Source organism: Elgaria multicarinata, chromosome 19, assembly GCF_023053635.1.
Source record: "Elgaria multicarinata webbii isolate HBS135686 ecotype San Diego chromosome 19, rElgMul1.1.pri, whole genome shotgun sequence".
NCBI lineage: Eukaryota > Metazoa > Chordata > Lepidosauria > Squamata > Anguidae > Elgaria > Elgaria multicarinata.
In genome coordinates this window covers 19,435,051-19,455,051 of record NC_086189.1, presented here as the reverse complement: position 1 = coordinate 19,455,051, position 20,001 = coordinate 19,435,051, and the positions used below count along the sequence as shown (strand labels likewise).

Below are 20,001 nucleotides of genomic sequence, written 5' to 3'. Positions count from 1 at the left end.
TCGGGGAGACAGTCGGAGATTTGCCTGCCTGTTTTTAACCCGCCTCTCCATTTCCCATCCCAGTCCCGTCAAGGCCTCTGACGCCGGAGAAGTTCTCAGTGCCTCACGTCTGCGCGAGGTTCGGTCCTGGGGGTTGCCTGATAAAAGTCCTCTCGAACCTGCCCTCCGAGGGACAGCCGGCGTTGGTCGAACTGCACAGCATGGAGGTAAACGAGAGAAAGGAGCCCAGGCACCGGCCGCATCGCTGTCGAGCGTTTTCGAGTCAGCTTCCTGTTGAGGCCTAGCGTTTCTTTTGGGTGTCGGCGGCTCTCGCACGAAGGGCAGGCTGATCCCCAAGGGAGCCTGCTTGCCGTCGGTCGTGTGGTGCCTGCTTCTCATTTTGCCTTTCTTCGCAGATGCTGCTGCAGCATTCTCCAGAACAAGAGGAGATGAGAGCGTTCCCCGGCCCTCTCACCAAGTAGGTTGGCCAGGCGTTCAGGGCGTGCGTTTCGCACACCGGCGTCGCTTTCCCCAGTCCAAAGGAAATGGAAAACTCGGGGTCGGGTGGGGAAACCTCAGTTCCCCTCGGCGTCAGTGTCATCCGCTGGCGATCAGCTACCTTGGAGCCCTCGGCCTCATTGGCGTCTTCTCCCTCTCCTCCCAGAGACGACACCCACAAAGTGGACGTGATCAATTTTGCCCAGAACCAAGCCGCCCGGTGCGTTCAGAACGACGCCCTGCTGGACAAGGAATCTGCTCGGCTGCTCTGGGACTTCGTCGTTCTCCTGTGCAGGCAGAACGGGGTAGGGGGCCCGGCCGTTCTCCGGAGCTTTGGCACCTGGGGCGTCCGTGGAGAGGAAGCGTCTGGGACACGATGCCCTCGACCGACCCGCTTCCTTTTTTGTGGGAGTGACCCCTGTCCGTTTCCTTCGTAGACCGTGGTGGGCACCGACATCGCCGAGCTTCTGCTGCAGGATCACAAGACCGTGTGGCTGCCGGGCAAATCGCCCAACGAGGCGAACTTGATCGACTTCACCAACGAGGCCGTGGAGCAGGCGGAGGAGTCCGGAGAAGCCCAGCTGTCCTTCCTCACCGACAGCCTCCTCGCTACCATCGACAGCCTGGAGAAGGAGACGGAGCGCTTCCGGGAACTCCTGCTCTACGGCCGCAAGAAGGTGAGCCGCTGGGTTCGCTCGTTCCTATGGCGAGAAGGAGCTCTTCTCTAAAGCGCTTGCGCTAAGGGGATTATGGGGTTCGTAGTCCAACACCTCTGGAGGCTCTCAGGTTGCAGAAGTTTGTGCTGAGGCCATCCAGGAAATCAGGGGTGGGGAACATGAGGCCCGTGGGCCGTATCAGGCCCTCCAGGCTCCCCGATGGCCACGCCCCCTTCCCTTGGCCACACCCCTTCCCCCCAGCCAACGATTCTTTGGTGGTTCCTCAGCTTTTCTGCAGTTCCCTCCACCCCACCTGCCCCATTCTGAAAGGCCGACCTGTTTCTCCTAAGGCTTTGTTACAAGAGCTTTAAAATAAATCACCTGCTGGTATTTGGGGTGGTTTGGGGCTCCCCCGTGTTGGTCTCCCCTCCCCCTTTTCGCCTCCCGCCCTGCCCACCAATAGAACACGGCCCCCGAGAGCGTCTCTGGAATGGGATTCGGCCCTCGGGCGCCCCGAAGGAAGGCTTCGCACCCAGGTTCACCCATCCTCTCCTTTTCGGCAGGACGCGCTGGAATCCGCCATGAAGCACGGCCTCTGGGGCCACGCCTTGCTGCTGGCCAGTAAGATGGACAGCAGGACTCACGCGAGGGTGATGACCAGGTGAGAAACCGCCCTCCTTGCGCATCTTCGCTCAGACAGTAACAGACACCTAATACCTTTTCCTCGCTCCTTTTTCTCTGGCGAGGAAAGCTCAGTCCTGGGGAATCCGCAGCGCCCTTTACAATACATTTGCTCAGCTTTCGCACAGGGGTGTTCAACCTCTTTCAGCCCGAGGGCCGCGTTGCGTTGCTGAGAAGCTCTCGGGGGCCGCATTCCCATGGTGGGCAGGGCTGAAGGCAGGAGGGGCCAAGAAGACCACCCTATTTTCACATAAAGCTCTTCCTGCCTTAGTAAAGATATTTGGCCCTGGGGTGGGGTGGGTCCTTCCGGATGCCACCTCTGATGGAGGCTCAGAGGGTGGTGACAAGGGAGGCGGACCTTCTCAGTGGTGGGCCCTCCAACTTTGAAATGAGCACCCCGCTCAGGGCCGCCTGCCGCCCTCACTGTCATCTTTTTTGCACCAGGTGAAGCCTGTCCTCTGCTCCCACGCGTTTAATGGCATATGAGGGCACATATTTTTTTTAGCTGTCTAAATTGTTTTGAATTTTGCATATTTATATTTTCATGGTGTATTTTATTCTGTATTATCATCTGATGAACTGTTGTGAACTGCCTAGAGAGCTTCAGCTATTGCAGCCTTCCTCAACCTGGGGCGCTCCAGATGTGTTGGACTGCATCTCCCAGAATGCCCCAGCCAGCAGGCTGGGGCATTCTGGGAGATGCAGTCCAACACATCTGGAGCGCCCCAGGTTGAGGAAGGCTGAGCTATTGGGTGGTATAGAAAAGGTCATAATCATAATCATAATTTTTAGGTAGGCAGTTTGTGAGGGAAAGGGGCCTCCTGCATCCCCATTGCTCCAGGTGAGGCTCCTTTCCGGAAGTCAGACCTGCTCTGCGTGTTCTTGTCTTGCCAGGTTTGCCAACAGCCTTCCAATCAATGACCCCCTGCAAACCGTGTACCAGCTCATGTCCGGCCGGATGCCCGCAGCGTCCACGGTGAGTTCGAGAAGCGGCAACGAAACCGTTGGGTTGGGCTTTCCTAACAATAACTGTAATTATAACGAAATGCGATAATAAAATTATTTATGTACGTAGTTGAACAATGCATACCTAAAACAACAAGAAAGGATACGCTGCTGTTGTGCTGTAAAGAATCCGTACATCAGAGCGAGGAGAGAAAACCCAGTGCGGTGGCATTACAAAGGACAACGCAAAAAGGCCCCCCGGATGCTATAACTGAAATTATTGGGGGAAAGCCCGACGCGTTTCGGCCTCTCGCTTTCTTTTAGGCCTCCTTCAAGGAATTGTAACGATGCCTGCAGAAATAATTTGCAACAGATTGTAAGCCGGGATTCGCCTTCCCCAGAACCCGCGGCCCGAAGCGGACGTCTGCTTTGTGAATGCGCCGCGGTGATTTGCTCCTCGCTGTTCCCGCGGTGCAGCCTCTGAACCTCCCCCCTCTCTTTCTCTAGTGCTGCGGAGACGAGAAATGGGGTGACTGGAGACCCCACCTGGCGATGGTCCTGTCCAACTTGACGAACAACATGGACGTGGAGTCGAGGACAATCGTCACCATGGGCGACACGCTTGGTAATCCACAGAGGAAATGCGGGGTTCAGCGCATCTCTGGGGATGGAGGCACCCCTTGGTCCCAATGGAGCTTAAATGAGGTGACCCTACGGAAAGGAGGACCGGGCTCCTGCGTCTTTAACCGTTGTACAAAAAAGGGAACTTCAGGTGTCACTTGTACACCTGCAGCACCTGGTGAAATTCCCTCTTCATCACAACAGTCAAAGCTGCAGGAGCCCTGCCCTCTTTTCCATTTGATCACCCTACTTAAATAGCCGGCAATGGGTAAACTCCAACATGAGTCCTATTTAGAGTAGAGCCATTGGGACGAATGGGACTTCAGTTAGTCAAAACTACCTAAAGTCCCATTTTGTTTCAATGCGTCTACTCTAGGTAGGGCGTAAGTGGGATCTTACCCAGTGTTTTAGAAATGTTATGATCGTGAGAGCGGACTGCGAAGATGTTGCTCCCTGTATCGTTACTTACCAAAAGATGTCTACTCTCCTTTTTCATGGGTGGGGGATTGTCTAGGGTGCTGTTTTTCTTGATAGGACGGCAGGGTACAAATCAGTCCCTCCATAAAAACCGAGGTGCTCACAAGCCAGGATTATAACATCCTAAAAAAAGGCACAGAACCATTGCATGACCGGTTTTCTGAAAAAACCCCACCACCACCCTCTCGCTCCTCAGTTCTTTCAGGACCTCGTCTGGCTCAGCAAGGCAGGAGCTGCTCTCAGGCTTGGTTCTTTGACCACGGGGGTCGCAGAACCTCCGAGGGCTGAAGCCCATGTGGGAGGAGCTCTCGGGGGCTGCATTCCAGGGGTGGGCGGGCCCAAATGACCAGCCTGCTTCAGCTTCAAGCTCTGCCCACCAGTAACTTGCTGAGCCTCCGCAGAGGCGTTTTCCAGCCTTTTAGAATGAGGGGGGAACCTTGCAACAGCCGGGAAAAAAGCGCACCATCAAGGATTGTTAGGGTTCCTAACAGCTTCATAGCTGGCAGCGGCACCCGGCCTTTGTCGCCCTTGCCTGTATCAGGTCTTTCAGGACCTGGGAGCCTGGGACACCTGTAGCGCCTCCCGTTCAGGTGTGATTTCCCTTTTTATAAGGGCTTCTCCCCCTTGGTTCTTTGTCTCCTGCCGCAGTTTCGAAAGGGCTCCTGGACGCCGCGCACTTTTGCTACCTGATGGCTCAGGTTGGATTTGGGGTGTACACGAAGAAAACGACCAAGCTGGTGCTGATTGGCTCGAATCACAGGTATGGGGTGGGGGGGGGAGCCAGGGGGCCGCCGAACACGGCCGTTGCCCGGGACGTATTTCCCCATTCGGACAGGGGTGAAATGCTTCTGCCGAGGCAAATGAACTGGCTGTAACAGCAGAAAGCCAGAGGAGGCCGGTGGCTCCAAGGTCAGTGGGGCGGGGCATCTGCTCCGGGTTTCGGCCAGAACCAGTCAGGACTCCCCCGATGGCCACACCCCAGGGGTAGCTCTTGGCCGATGCGGGCGCCTCCTTCAAAGAAATACGCTTCCCTCCCCCCCCCCATTTGCATTCTCTTAGCTTGCCCTTTTTGAAGTTTGCCACCAACGCCGCCATTCGAAGGACGGAAGCCTACGAATACGCGCAGTCGCTGGGGACTCAGCCCTGCTGCCTGCCCAACTTCCAGGTTTGGGTCTCCTTTCTCCTCCCCTCGTTAAACCGTGCCGGGGTCACAGATGCCATCGCCCTCAGACCGGCTCCCGGCGTGTGACGGAAGAGTTTGGAATGGGAGGGCCTGGCTGGGGTCCAGGAGCCGCACGCCTCGGGGCGATTGGTGCCCATCGAAACGTCCGGAGTTGTTGCGGAGGGATCGCCTTGTCGACCCGCCTGCTGGGGAGTGGGGTGGCTCACTTCCGCCTCCTCCCCTCTTCACCCCACATGCTAGGGGTCTGCGGGGTTGGGAACTTTGGCGCTGCCCACTGGGCCTGCTGCTGCTGCTGCCACGTCGTGCTCCGTAACCGCCGCTCCCCCCCCCCCTTCGGATCTTGCAGGTTTTCAAGTTCATCTACGCTTGCCGCCTCGCTGAGATGGGACTTTCTGCCCAAGCGTTTCATTACTGCGAAGTCATAGCCAAAGCCGTCCTTAGGAACCCCTGCTACTATTCCCCTGTTCTCATCGGTCAGGTGATCAAGGTACGGGATTGTTTATTTGCTGCCTTTTGGGCCCTCTTTTCTGCCCCAAAAAGGCTCCCAACGTGGCTTACAAAGGTCAATGTTTACGATCTTAAAAGAACACTGCACAAAAGGAAAGCGGATGAGGAGGGAGGAGGAAAACAAGCAAACAAATACACCTCTGGCCGATGTACGTGTGGGGGGTGGATTGATCTCCTGGGCATGATGTTTTTCCTGGGAGGCAAGAGGGTGCAGCCCCCCCCCCCAGTGCCCCCTGTTAAAGGTCCTGGAGTGTTGCTCCAGCAGCGTCCACTGAACTTCATGCTGAGGGTGGGGAGACAGGGCAGCTGCCTTTCCTGGTGCCGTCTGGCTGGGGCAGGGCCTGACTTCAGGGGTGAATCCCCTGCTCTGCCTGCAAAAGCCCCAGCTCCAATCCCCAGTGACATCCTCCAGTAGGACCAGGAGAATCTCCTGCCTGAAACCCTGGCAAGCCGTTGCTGCCAGCCCGTGTCGACAGTGCCGGGCTAGATGGACTCAGGCTCTGACTCTGTGTCCTCTGAACGCGACGCACGTTTCTTTCCCTGCCTCTTGGCCTCCGGCTGTCCTGCCCCCTTTGGGAATTGACGTCGCAGCTCCTGCACTTCTCCTCCCTTCTGACATGATCTACTCCTTCCTTTCCCTGCTCGGCTCCACAGATGTCCTCTCAGTTGCGGCTCTTCGACCCTCAGATGAAAGAGAAGCCGGAGCAAGAGTTATTTATTGAGCCCGATTGGTTACTGCAGCTTCGGAGCCTAGATGGGCAAATTAAGGTGAGCCCAGCGACCTTCCGGGTGTTCGCGGCGGCATCTTAACCGTGATCGTTCAAGTCAGCGGCCCGTTTGGGCCATGTTCATTCTTTCCCCGGATCTCCTGCACCAGGGCCCCTGCTCATGTCGTGGTTTGGACTGAGGGGGTGGGAGGGAGGCAGAGGGTTGTGGCGAGCGAGAGACACACGTCCCCATACACACACACACACGCACGCCCTTCGAGATGTGAACGCCTGGAGGAAACTAGAAACATTAGGAAAATTGTCTTTTTCCAGGGATTTTGGGGACGACGACATTTTTGGGGGAAGAAACCCTATTTTTTTCTGAATGTTTTTGTTCCACCCAGTTTTCCTCCAAGCTTTCACGTCCCTGTTTACACACACACAGGCCTTCCGTCCGATTAGCTTTTTACTGCCGTCTTCCCAGGCCCAGGCCGTGGCCGCGTGTGTCGCGGGCTCTTTGAGAGTGAGCACCGTCTCCTGTGTTTTTCTCCTTCCAGGAGGGCGCCCTAGCGTACCACACCGGCAGATCCACGCCCCAGCAGTACACTTGCAGCACGCCGAGCTCCGAGCTGGACCACGCCAGTCAACATGAGGCCGTGAGCGCTGGCCAGGAAATGAACCCGGGCCCCGACAACCCGCTCCTGGCCTCTTTGCAGCCGCTGAGCACGGGGCACTCTGTGCAGAGTGTCCAGCTGATGCCTTCAGGTGCGTGGGCCCTCCTCGGTCTCGTGCTTTCCACGGCGAGGTATCAAAGCGGTGGACGTAGAAGACAGCGGCAGAAAAACAACCATAAATGGAACTGTGAAAACAGCACCGCACAAAGGACTCGGGAATAGAGGCGCGTAGCTGGCTGGGTCACGCTTCAGGGAAAGGCTGCGTCAATGAGAAGAGTGGGGGCCGGTTGAGTGTCCGTTGGTGAAGCGTCCGCGGCGGGTGTGTGGGTGGGTGTCGCTGCTGTGCTGCTTGTGCTCCTGAGACGAACCTCCGGAGCGTGTGGCGACCCTAGGCGGGGTCCCCCTGCGGATCGCACAGCTAGGCAGGGACGTCAGGGGTGAGGCACTCCCTAAGGTAGCCTCTTCCCAAGTGGGCAGGATCGGACGGGAGGAGGCGGAGGCAGTCCTCAGGGCAGCTACCTCCCGAGCTGCTTACGGTTTAGGCCTTTCAAGGTGGTAACCGGCACCATGACTTGTCCTCAGTCATGAACAAGGAGCTGTTGGTAGATAAGAAGGCGAAGCAGGCAGCGTTGCGCCAGCCCTGCTGAAAGCCTGAATTTCTTCCCCTCTTCCCTCCCCGTTTCTTTTTCCTCGCGTGTGGTGTATTTTCCAGTCGTAAGCCTGCGGGCGGGGGCACTCTTCTTTTGCCGATTACATGTAAGCCGTCCCGGCAGCCTTTTGGGCTGAGGCGCAGAAGCAGCGGCCTACCCACGAATCCACAAAGTAATCCCTTGACGGTGGATGTACTGCGCTCACGTTTTGTCCTCTCCGTAGCTCCTGCGGCCATTCTCAACGGCTCGGCCACCATGGCGCCCCCTTCCCAGCCAGAGGCCGCCGGCACGGTTCCGTTCTACCCTGTGGCGCCTTCCTCTGTGGGGCCCCGGCCTGGCGTCCCGAACCCCTACGCGGCGGAACAGACCCCCATGTGCGCGGGCATGGGGCTGCCCCCAGCAGGCCCACCACCTCAACCCAATGAGTTTCAGCTGCAGGAGCAGTTCAGCCAGGAAGCAGGCAAGTCCTCGTTGGGTGGCGGGGAAGGATCCGTCCCTTCCTGTTTGGTGAGGGCAAACCCCCTAACAAAGCAACGCAGGCCCTAGATATCGGAAACTCCTCTGGAAAGCTTTAGTGCCTTTATGGGTCGCGTCGTCCACGTAAAATGCCCTCCCTGCAGCCTGGTGCGCAGAGGGCCTCGTTCGGTGGTTCAGTTTCTACATTTCTGTTCTGCCCAAGAGCTGAAGCGCTCTGAGCAGCTGACAAAAGATTAACACCTTAAAAATACGTTATAAAAACCATCGGCCATACAGACCTATAAACAGACAGCACACGCAGAGGCGCACACATATCTAAACCAATTTTAAACAATCAACAATAGGATAAATCTGGCATCTCCTCCTTATGAGATTTCCTCCCTGGTTGGAGTGAGGGGGCCGGAGCGATTTGCCTGGATTTTTCAAGAATTCTGCAGGACTTCACTTGGGGGGCAGCTTCACTGTTTTACATTCTAGTGGTATAAAATGTTGTGCCACACTTCTTTTCTCTATGGCAGGGGTGTTGAACGACAGAGCTGTGGGCTAAACCTGGCTCTTTTGGGGTCCTGGTCCAGCCTTCCAGGATTTCCCAGATGGCCACACATTAATGGTGTTAGCCACTTGTATTTTATTTCTAGGTCAGGACGTTTCAGTTCCTCCTCCTTATTTCCCTAAGATGCTTTCCTTTCTTTAATGGGGAGCCCTTTAAGGATCCCACTTTTTCAAGATGGGCTTGACCGGTTGGTTCTCCATGAAATCGCAGGACATCGTAATTCTTCACCACCGGTCCGCTTCCTGCAAGGATCAAACTGCTAATCAGTCGATGCACGTTAGCGATGTAAGGCTTCCTGGGCCTATTTCCGCTCATCGACGAACGGTGAAGCTTAACCTGTCCTGCTTTGTATCTGTCAGCAGCGCAGCGTCTCCCTCAGGGATCTCCAGCTTGGAAATCTGTACCGGAACCCAGAGAGGAGGACTTCTACGGGAAGATGGCAAACATGGTATTGACCCTTCTCTTAACTCCCCTTTTTGCACGTTTAGTGGCCCTTATGTTGCGGGCCAGTTTTGCCTGAACCGTACTGGAGAGCCTTCCACTCTGAGAACGCTCACGGCCTATGCTGCTGCGGCACTTCGAAACATTCGTTGATTGATTGATTGATTACATTTTTATACCGCCCAATAGCTGAAGCTCTCTGGGCGGTTCACAAAAATTAAAACCATAATAAAACAACCAACACAAATCCAAAATACAATGTAAAAAGCACAACCAGGATAAAACCATGCAGCAAAATTGATATAAGATTAAAATACAGAGTTAGAACAGTAAAATTTAAGTTAAAATTCAGTGTTAAAATACTGAGAGAACATGCCACTACACCACCGATAATCCGGAGGACAAGGGGGAGATCTGTGCAGGACCAAACAAAGGACACCCCCAAGACCCTGTTCTTGGCCTTGCTGCTTGCTGAAGGCGGCTGCACGGGGCCTGACCGTGCCCTGCTGTTAGGACGTCGGCTTCGCTTGTTTGTTCATGTGCTGGCTTTATATCCACGCAGGGACCGGGCCGGCGATCCAGAACTACCTCCCAGTCTTCAGCCCACATGGTATGCTATGAAGTTAGACTCCCTCACACTCCATCTCTCTTCCTCCTTCCATGTCACTCTTCTTCTTCATAACTCCACATCTCCATGGTTCATTCGTCCCTTTTTTCCTGTCCCAGCATAAGTCCAGAACGTAACCTTGATTGCTTGTGCCACTGCAGGGCTTTGGCCAGCGCTCCCGGACCACCTCGGAGTCCTCCGTGCATTCCGTCGGGCGCGAGAGGCGGAACTCTGCAGCCAAGCAGCCCTCTCCTCCGCCCCCGTCAATCCTGGAGGGGAAGGAAGCCAAGAAGGAAGCCAAAAAGGAAGCCGGGCCCCGAAAGGTAAGCTCCGGCCCGGCTGCACTCATCAGAAACATTGCCTTGCAGGCTCTCTCCTGCGAGGTGGGGGTGCTGCGCTGCTCCCTTCTCGTTCCCGGGTTTGCCGGGGGAGTGCTTCGGGGGTGTGTGTGTGTCACCCTGCCTCGTGCCTCCACCCCACAGCCTTGCTCAGGGTTCCCTTGTGGGTCTGGGATCTCTGAGAGAAAACTCATTTATTCAGTGAAAGCAGTCATTGCAAACTCGGTATTGCAAACTGTTCTTCCAGTGCAAGGGTGGAGAACCTCTGGTCCCAATCTGGCCCTTTTGGGGCTGCCCAGACGGCCACGCCCCTTTCCCACAGACCACCAATCGTTGGGTAGATTTCCAGCTTTTACGCAGCCCCCCCCCCCCCGCCCCCGGCATTCTAAAAGGTTGAAACCCCTCTCCGAAGGCCTCGTTACTGTCAGGAAGAGCCTTCAGCTAACGGAGGCTGGGTGTTCTGGCCCCACCCCCTTTGCCTTTGGCCACGCCCACTACCAGGATACGCCCCCCCCCCAAGAGCTTCTCTGGAACAGGATCCGGCCCTCGAGATGAGAGAGGTCCTGTACCCTTGACCCTAGGTGTCAGCGCTGTATAAATCAGGATCAGCCTGAAGGGAAACGTTTTATTTTACGCTGGCAACAAGGAGATACGTGGTGGTGGTGGTGGTGGTGGAGGAGGAGGAGGAGGAAGAAGTAAGCAGGGTCTCCTCTTGGTTTCCAGAGCGGCGCCACGTGGTTCGGCTGGCTGATGGGGAAGGGCAAGAACGAAGCTCACCTTCCCGATGACAAGAACAAATCGGTACGTCTGCTCAGACCCCTGGCCTGGGCGCTCATTGGGACTTCCCCCCCTTGGGACCCTCTTTCATCCGTAATCAGGATGTTGTGCGCAGACCTCTGCAGCAGGCCACCTCCGGTGTTTTGTAACAACAACAACAACAAACGGATCCCATTGCCACACCTTCGCTGGAGGCTGGCCTGAATCCCAGCCCTTTTCCCAACTGCCTGCACTCCTCTTTGGGTCCTGGCGCTGTTGTGCTGTTGACCCCCCCTGCGCTGTTGTGTTATTCACCCTAGATCGTTTGGGACGAACAGAAACAGCGGTGGGTCAACTTAGATGAACCGGAAGAAGAGGTAAAGCGGTGTGCCGAGTGCGGATTTGTAACTAGTATTGTACAGGTGGTTGAGCAATTGGAATGTGGATCAGGGGTTTTCTAAACACAATGTGTGTGTGTGTGTGTGTGTACCTTTGCCTGTTGTCAGGGTATGGTAAAGCTGTCGCCAGGGCCGGCAGGGTTCCTCGGGAGGCAGGAGGGAACCTTCCTCCTTCCAACTCTGAGTTTTCAGCCTGTTCTCTCCTTCTGCCCCCTCTCTGCACGCTGCCCCACTTTCAAGGGGATTTTGTGGGTAGGAGGAGAGGGAGTCTGACATCTAGTCCTGCTAAAGTCCCCTTCCGATGACTCAGACGTGATCCATCCCGACCAGAGATGTCCGTCGGCGGGAAATCCAGCCTGCTTTGAGCTCGCCAGATTTCTGCGCCCCACCCACCCCACTTGCTTACATTTGCGATCCAAGCTGCAGGTTTTTTCCAGAAATGTGGGAATTATTTCACGTTGCAATTTGCACAAATTGCTTTTTACACAAATATCCAGTAGCCCCTAATCCGTGAACTGGCCTGACTCCATGCAGAAAAGTGAGCTGAAGTCTGGGTGGGACGAGGCGAACTGGTAAAAGACTGGTGCATTTCACACACGCACACGCACGCACGCACCCCGGGACGGATTCCTCCGACATCCCTATATTCCCAGCTCAAAGCAGAGGATGCAAAACCCTCCAGAAAAGCCAGGTCCAAGAGTCCATGTTGGTTTTTCCTTGCAGAGCAAGCCGCCGCCTCCACCTCCCACGGGGTTCCCCCAAGTTCCTCCGGCGGCTCCCTCTGGACCAGGAGGACCTCCCAACGCCAACGTCAACATGTTCTCCAGGAGAGCAGGTACCCACGCAGTGGTGAGCCTTCCTCTGTAGTCCGGAGCGGACGAACCTGCACGGAACTGCCTTTGAGGGAGTCAGAACTCTCGGTCCGCTAGCCGGAACCGGTTCTCCTGCCTAGCAGGGGCTCTCCCAGGTTCGGGGCAGAGAGGAGCCATTCGCTAGATGTTTGGGGAGGGGGGACCTAGGACCTCTAGATCAGCTGCATTTGGCCCGCAGCACCTTCCCCCCACCCGCACCCCACGTTCTCCACAGTCAACCTCCACCCCAGCACGACTCACCTCCCCGGCTTGCCTCTTTCCAGCCGGAAGCAGAGCTCGATATGTCGACATCCTGAACCCGAGCGGGGCTAAATCGCCTGGCGCCGCTCCCGCCCCCTCGGACCTCTTCGCTCCGCTGGCCCCGATGCCCGTCCCGGCCAACCTGTTTGTACCGAACCCGGGTGAGTCGAGTCAGGCGGCGGGCAAAGAGGCAGGGCCTGTGCGGGGGCCCCGTTTCCCCCAACGGCTTTCTTCCCCCAAATAAAGGGTTCCGTTGGCGTCGGTACCCCTTTCCCTGCGGTCCTTTGAGGACGGGAGCGATCGAAGTGGAACGAATAGCCACAACTTTGGAAATTCAAGAGTTGAGTGCGTCACAGACGTAGACGAGCGGTTTCGGTTTTGCAGGTGTTTTAATAAATTAGCCTGAGCTTTCGCGGGTCACGACCCGCTTCGTCCAATGCTGTCAGTGCAGCTGAGAATCCGCAAAGACAGTTAGGATGCCATCCTATGCATGTTTAGACAGGGGTGGGGGTGGGGGACCCTATAGGACTATATCTCTATCTAAACATACATGAGGTTGGTTGGGCCTTTAAACAGGTAGACCTGCAGCAAGCCTTCCGTTCTCTTAAAGCAGCAGTTACAAACCGCAAGGTTTCGCTAAGAGTCTTTTTAACGTGCTTTGCAACCATAGTCCCTGTCGAGTCCCTGATGAACGCAAATGAATTTCTTTACCGTCTCTTCTTCTGCCATCTCACGTTCCAGGCGAGCCCCCGATTCCCATTTCTGGCGGATTGGAGCCATGCTACAAAACCACCTTTCCTCAACCCGAGGTCTTCCCAGACGTGTTTGGACCACAAACCCCCACAGTGGGGGATTATGGGAGTTATACCTGCCACGTCTGCAGGGCTTCTGATTGGGAAAGGCTGCTAAAGGGGACCCCTTGGGTGGCCCGTTGTAGCAGAAACCGCAAGAGTCTTCCGGCACCTTTGAAAGTGTCGTGTGTTTCTTTCCGGCCTGAGCTTTTCTTGAGTTTTGAAACATCCTGGGACAGTTGGGGTGATGTTTGAACAGTGACTCCTCTTCTCCTTGTTTTAAGAAAAATTCTGACACGTTGAGAGGCGGCGGTGTTCTAACAGGTCCCAGAAATCACTACAGGAGCCTCCCCCAACGTGCCCTCCAGATGTGTCGGACTGCAACTCCCATAATCCCCCAGCCGTGCCGGCTGGGGGATTATGGGAGTTGTAGTCTGACACATCCGGAGGGTGCTAGGTTTGGAAAGGCTGCTCTGATAAGGGCCCAGGGGAGCTGTCTTCGCCCCGTGCTGTTCTTAAAAGACACCCTACTCCAATCTTGGGGGATTTTCCCTGGGTTTTCCGCCCCCACCTGACCGAAGGGGATGCGGGGCTTCTTTTGTCCGCTAAAGCCATGGCCTCTTCCACTCAGCTCTGGAGCAGCAACAGCAGCAGCCTCTGGAGGGCACCGTGCCAGAAGAGCAGGCGGCACCCGGAGACCAACCCAGCCCCGAAACGGCTGCGGAACATCCCGTAAGTTGGGAGTTGTGGCAACGTTGCCGGGGGACCTCATGACGGGGCCCACAGCCTCCCCCTCCACCTTTGCTCACCCCCCTCCACCCCTGATTGGGGAAGACTGCTCTAAAGAGAAACAGGAGCCTTCTCTTTCCCGTGCCACCCGGCTGGGTTTGTCCGTCAGCCAGCAGGATTTCTGTTTAACAAACACGTTACCCCTTGCTTGTAACTGGCTCGATCATCATCTCGTGAGCACTACGCCTGAGCCGGGGTTTATTCCCCTGCCCAATTGCTTCTTCGTTTCTTTCTTTGTAGTACTTAAATTCTGCCGCGTTTCCACCCGGCTCTGAGCTCCCTCCGTCTAATCCAGAGGGATCCCAGTCTGGAGAGGTAGGTCTGCCTTGCCAAGTGGATGGGTGCTCAGGACCCCTGGGGCCCTATCCTGAACCTTTGCATCGCGTGTGTCTGTGTGTAGAACCTCAGTCCCGGGTGCCAGATCCAGATGGCCACGTCCCTTTTTTGCCCTACTGTGGCTTCCCAGGTTCTGTGCAGTTTTTCACCCACTCTAGTGTTGAAATGCCTCTCCTGGGGCTGAGTTACTTTGCAGTCACAGCTTTACGCTACCATAGGCTGGTCTTTTTGGCCCCTCCCCCTTTTCCTTTAGCCCCTCCCACCACCAGGATGCGGCCCCCGAGAGCTTCTCTGAAGTGGAATCCGGTCCTCGAGCCGAAAGACATCCAACACCCCTGCCTTAGACCGAAGGCACTTAACTTTGGCACTGGGGTCACCGGTCCAAGAGCAAACGGAGGCAGGGAATAAAAATTCTTCATCTATTCCAGAATCAGAACCAGAATTAAGCCAAAAATGGGAGCGAAGCTTCCTGGAGACATTTTAGTGTCTTTACGCTAACTGAATAGAACTTGACACGCTCATTGAAGGGGCTTCTTCAGAAGACGTCCCGTTGCCAAGTATCGCCCTTCATTTTATTTTTACTTCTTAACGTGGAACGAGTTTCTCTCTCCTCCCGTACGTGAATCCGGTTTAGAGTTCAAATGCCACAAAAACGCTGCTTCGAGCTGCTACAAATTGCCGTCGTCTCCAGCTGCATCGTAGCCCGTTTGTAACCCAGAAAGCTTTGATTCGAGCTGATACGCATCGCGTCATTCCTATCACTTAACCCTCGGCGCTGGAAAAGCGCTTTTTGCCCTCGCCCCGCCTTTTATAGAGTAACTGAACGCTTGACGCGGGGGAAGGGGCTGCATGACGGATTTTGACTCCTTTCTCCGTCTGTGTCATGTGTGTGCTTCCATCCCGTCCCCCCCCTTTTTTTTTTTTGCTGTTTTGTAGCTTTCGCGCTCAAGCTCTATGAGTTCATTGTCCCGTGAAGTTAGCCAGCATTTTAACCAGGTACATTGGGCTGGCCGTTCTCACTGACCCCTCCCCACCCCCCTCCCGGCTCTCCGTTGTGGAGCTTGGTTCCCCCTCCCTCCTCCCCCGCCCTCTCTCCGTGTTCCACCTTTGCATCGGTTTCGCGGATCCTGCCTGGGTTCATCTTCTCCCACCTTGCGGTTTCGCGGGACTAACGGGAGACCACAAAGACGAAGCGTTCCTTCTAGCCTCAAAGGAAGCTCTCGGAGACGTGCGTCAAATTTAGCTCTCATCGACTCTACTCGTTGCACCTGCATCTCTTGCATGTTTAGACAGAAAAAAAGTCCTGCAATCCCCGGGCATGCTGGGAGTTGTAGGACTTTCTCCCTGTCTAAACATGCGTACAATTATTGCGTCCTTAGCAGTACGACAATGAAACCAGTTCCCTAGGGAGGTGGTGGGCTCTCCCATCCTAGAGGCAGCTGGAGAGCCATCTGTCAGGGATGCTTTAAGGTGGATTCCTGCATTGAGACTCGGCCTTGTAGGCCCCTTCTAACTCTACTATTTCATGATTCTGTGATTCTATGAACTCTCCTCTGCAACTATCAGAAGTTGAATGCACTAGGTATCCCCCTCTCAGTGTAGGGCATGGATTACCTTTGGGGCTGCTTTAGTCACAGTGGTGTAGCAGAGGCTGTTGGCAGGGACACAGCCCCTGGGCGTCTCCATTAGCAGGTTCGCTGACATCATCTGCCACCTCCACCCCCCTCAGGCCGCCCTGTTCCCTCTGAGCTCAGCTGCAATCCTCACAGTGAGGAGTTCCAGGTTCTAGTCCCCGCTTGGCCGTGGAAGTTCGCTGGGTGACTTTGGCCCCGTCACTGACTCTCAGCCTAACCTCCCTCACAGGGTTGTTGTGAGGCTAAAGAATGGACTGGAGGAGGGGGAACATGTAAGCTGTCCTGGGTTCCTCGCAAGAGGGGGAAAGGGCGAGACGGAAATAGAAGAAGGAAGACCCATTTTCCCACGGGATACGTTGCTGTTCTGCTTAACGCTGACATCCCTAAACTCCACCCCCCCCAAACTCTGTTTGTGGAAGTCCTTTATGCCCTGGGACAGGGGTGGACTACTGCAAGTGGTCCGCAGGCCGTTCCCCCCCTCCTCACCTTGCAGTATACAGGCAAGCTCAATTCAGTGCTTCCGTAGTGCTGAAAGTGCCATTTTTGTCATGTGTCCCCCCCCTTTCAAATATTTTTGTACCTCCTGAATTGGGGGAGGAGTGCCCAGATCCGCACGCAGCTCACGATCTTCTGCAACCCCCCATTCCAAAATGCCCCTCCTAAATCTTCGCAACTGACAGTAAGAGCTTTAAGCCACAATACGTTGGTATTTCTGCGTGTGTTTTCGGCCCAACCCACTACTGGGAAGCGGCCCCCGAGATCTTCTCCGCAAAGGCATCCGGCCCTTTGGCCGGCATCGGTTCCCCACCCCTGCTGTAGAAGGCGGAACCGAGTGCTTCATCTTTGTACGCTTCCATCTTTTGTGTGTGAGGAGGGGGGCTGTCCCGATAATGCCAAGAGGGAGGGCTCCCCCCAGCCCAATCGGGGGGGCTTAAGCAAAGCATGAGGCTGACTAACCCGGCCGGCTGGTGCTCCTTGGGGCCCGGGGCCCGAGTGACCTGTTCCGTTCCGCTCCGCTCCTTGCATGCCGTGCGTGGCTCACTGCTCCCACCTGCCCCCAAACCTGTGCCGTTTCAGGTCTGTGCATGTGGCTTTTGTTTTGTGGTCGTTGCCACCGCCGCTGTTGGTGACGCAGAAGCTTCCCAAAGTGTGTGGGGCGGGGGGGGGGGGTGCGCTGTGTTTTATTCGTTTTCAGTTTCTTGCACCCACGCTGCTCTGTGTCTTCTTGGGGCACCAGTGTCGTCGTGCCGTCTCTTTATCTGTCAAGTATCTGGAATGAGTCTTGGTAAGAAACATTAAGTCCCTTTGTCACATCTCGCTAATGGAAACCTCTTTCCTTTTAGCCTCCTTTGGGAGGACCCCCGACGGGCGCTGTCCAGTTCTACAACCCATCCCACTTTGCACAGGTAATGGTGTCCATCCTTGCATCTTCCTTGGGAGGTAGAACCTCCATTTCCCCCCCCCTGTGACTCGCCTCTCTATTGTTATCTCCATCTTCAGATTGGAGATAACAGCAGCCATTCTCCAGCGGCACGACTTGCAGGCTTTTACAAGGCAGAAGTGCTGCGTCCCTTCTTTGAGGGGCAGGGGGAATGAGAGGCTTTTATTGGAATCTGGGAATACTCTTGCAGAAACTGCCTTTGAGAATTTGAGAGGGATTTGGCACAGGAGTCAAACCACTTGTTTTGTGTTTGTTGTGTCTTCAATCCAAAGCCAGAGTAGGGATGTGCGTATTTCATTGAACCCGTTCCACCTCTGTTGCATGGATTGTCAGGCATTTTTCATTCCGTTGTCCACTCATGAAATGGGTTGGTTTTTTTAGGGGTATACAAGAATTTCATTCCTGATTGCAAAAGTGCACATTTGTGCACACATACACGCACCCAAATTAAAAACGGGTTCGTAAGTCCGTGCAGTTCAGAAAAAGCCAGTCGGCTGCAGAATCCGCAGGTTGGATTAATAGCTATCCAAACTCATTTGAATCCATTGTGATTTTCCCTGCCATCCCTAAACTGGAGGAAAATGGTTCTGCATATTTACAACAAGATTTTTTATTTTGTTTCCTGTAGCATCAGTTCAAAGCTGATTTTAAACCTGTTGTGTTTGTCTTTTTCAGTCTGCTGCAGCTCCAGGAAGTTTGAGGCTCAGCAGAATTGGACAGAGGAAATACCCCACTTTAAAATAGCATCCAGGAAACCTGTGATCTGGGCCTGTCATGCATGGATTTACAAAGACTTAATTCAGAGATTCCATGGGGCAGGGAGCCCGTCCTCTCCTGCTTTGTGTGGGTTTTCCACTGAGGCTGCAGCCCATGGGATTTCCTCAGCGCGCCCCGTTCTATAAAATCCAGCTGCCGCGTCCTAACTCCGCAGTGAGTGGAAAGAAGCAACGGAAGCGAACGGAAAAGCTCTCTGTTCACAGGAATCAAGCAGAGCACAGGAGGGGATGTTTTTCTCCTTTCCCCGACTTGACTAGAATTTGGATGCTCAGCGATTCGCGCATTCTTTAAGGAAAGGGGTCTTTTCCAATACGCAGGGGGGTACACTTCACCTTTTAACGTTTCAATTAGTGGCCTTACAGGGATTGGGGCCCAGCGTTTATGCATCTAAACCGCCAGCCAGGTTTATTGCTTATTTGAAGCATTAAGATATTTGGCTGGGATTTTCTTCTCCTGTCGACCTTCCCTTCCGCCTCTTTGGGAGGAAGGGTCATAGCTCATCCAAATAAACAGACAGATGTATAACAAATGGGGAGTGGGGCAAAACGAAACAAAACTGTGATTTGTAATCTAAGATTTAATTGGAAGTGGAATTTCTTTAGTCTGTCTGTAGTTTGTGTTTAGGCGCCTTGTAAAGCAAACTGTATAGTCCAGAACAGAAGCTCTTTGTACAGTAGGCAGTGCAGTTTACGTTCTGAAGATTCCCCTCGAAGTGCAATATGGATCCTTTTCTCTCTCAATCTCTCTCTCTCAATCTCATCATTTAAGGCAGTTAACAGCTCAAAAGGGGTTTGTGTTCTGTTGGGTTTTTTTTTGTTTAAAGTGTAGTGTTCAGGGTTTGTTTCTGTTCTTCTGCCTCAAACTTCCTCCGTTATCAAAATGGCGGAGGCCTTGTTTAGCTAACCCGTCACACTGCTACTAAATTGGAGTGGGTTTGGGTTCAGCCAAGCCTCTCCGGCGGTGGACACGAAACCCATTCCTGCTTGGGGCAGGGCGTTTCGAGAGGCGCCGGGTCCGCGTCCACTTCGGCTTGAACCAAGCGACCAGAGGAGACGTCAGTATTTATGTGCGGCTTGCTCCGATAGAGCCGGTCCAGTCTTACCACCACCAATGCTGCTTATGATCGAAGCGATGTTCCTGTGGGTTTAATTCATGCTGTCCCTTGACTCTCTCTCTGTGGGTGATCCCCACATATCTGGGGACTGGAACGCCTTAAATATATTGCAGAGGGATTGCGTTTGGGAGGAATTGCTCACGATCCGCACACAAGAGCGTGGTCTCGCCCTGGCAGTCTTTAGTACCAAGCCTTCTGAGATATCTGGGGTCCCCCCCCCCACTTATACACGCTTCCTCTCTACTCTCCACGTAGACCTGCCAAACATCACAAATGTTTCCTCGGCGGAGAGAGCGCCCCTCTCTGTCCTCAATGTTAGAATTGACACTGTACATTCTTAAATAAAATATTTTGCGCTCTGGAGCACTTTTTCACATTTTACTTGGCTTGTGGTTATTGGGGGGGTGGGCACGATTCTGCCCTATATCGAAGCAGCGTCTCTGAGCGAAGCATGGGGCTTTTTGACCCACAAAAGATCTTTCCTCCGGAGGAGGAGACAACCGCAGGCTTACCATGAGCACAACGTAACTGTCGCTACAGTTCTGTTGACTGTGAAACGGGGAGCTGGAAAACGGATCTTCCATGCGTCATCATACATTATAATTGCCTCCATAGTGATTTTGGATCCCGCTTTTTAAGGTTTTGTATTCGTTTTGGGGAGCTGAAGAAGCCGGAAGCTGCATGTTTAAAATGGATGCTTTCAACATTGTGTTTCTTACCGATGATCGCATGATGGGGAAACTTAATGTTTCTGGGGGGTAAAAATTAAGAGTTAAGCAAGTAAGTGTGTGTGTGTGTGTGTGTGTGTGTGTGTGTGTGTTTTTCAGAAATTGTTATATTTGCTGTAGGGCTGCAGGTG

The 20,001-nt window shown here is 54.4% G+C and overlaps 1 protein-coding gene across 4 annotated transcripts in view; it reads left to right on the top strand.

Annotated features, from left to right (window-relative positions):
* SEC16A (SEC16 homolog A, endoplasmic reticulum export factor) overlaps window positions 1-19,523 on the top strand; it is a 31,762-nt gene extending 12,239 nt beyond the window's left edge. For 2 of the 4 annotated variants that reach the window (XM_063144871.1, XM_063144870.1), the window contains exons 8-31: window positions 64-206; window positions 396-457; window positions 644-782; window positions 915-1,154; window positions 1,697-1,794; window positions 2,709-2,790; window positions 3,267-3,384; window positions 4,506-4,617; window positions 4,917-5,022; window positions 5,387-5,527; window positions 6,202-6,315; window positions 6,812-7,019; window positions 7,802-8,038; window positions 8,968-9,056; window positions 9,612-9,659; window positions 9,818-9,979; window positions 10,718-10,795; window positions 11,071-11,127; window positions 11,872-11,983; window positions 12,284-12,421; window positions 13,683-13,783; window positions 14,081-14,155; window positions 17,154-17,216; window positions 17,927-19,523. In XM_063144871.1, the coding sequence (XP_063000941.1) occupies window positions 64-206; window positions 396-457; window positions 644-782; window positions 915-1,154; window positions 1,697-1,794; window positions 2,709-2,790; window positions 3,267-3,384; window positions 4,506-4,617; window positions 4,917-5,022; window positions 5,387-5,527; window positions 6,202-6,315; window positions 6,812-7,019; window positions 7,802-8,038; window positions 8,968-9,056; window positions 9,612-9,659; window positions 9,818-9,979; window positions 10,718-10,795; window positions 11,071-11,127; window positions 11,872-11,983; window positions 12,284-12,421; window positions 13,683-13,783; window positions 14,081-14,155; window positions 17,154-17,216; window positions 17,927-17,995 (2,792 nt within the window). In that variant the 3' untranslated portion in view covers window positions 17,996-19,523. The remainder of the gene's footprint in view (window positions 1-63; window positions 207-395; window positions 458-643; window positions 783-914; window positions 1,155-1,696; window positions 1,795-2,708; window positions 2,791-3,266; window positions 3,385-4,505; window positions 4,618-4,916; window positions 5,023-5,386; window positions 5,528-6,201; window positions 6,316-6,811; window positions 7,020-7,801; window positions 8,039-8,967; window positions 9,057-9,611; window positions 9,660-9,817; window positions 9,980-10,717; window positions 10,796-11,070; window positions 11,128-11,871; window positions 11,984-12,283; window positions 12,422-13,682; window positions 13,784-14,080; window positions 14,156-17,153; window positions 17,217-17,926) is intronic. The other 2 variants (XM_063144872.1, XM_063144873.1) reach the window with 2 other exon arrangements.
* Window positions 19,524-20,001: the final 478 nt, after the last annotated feature.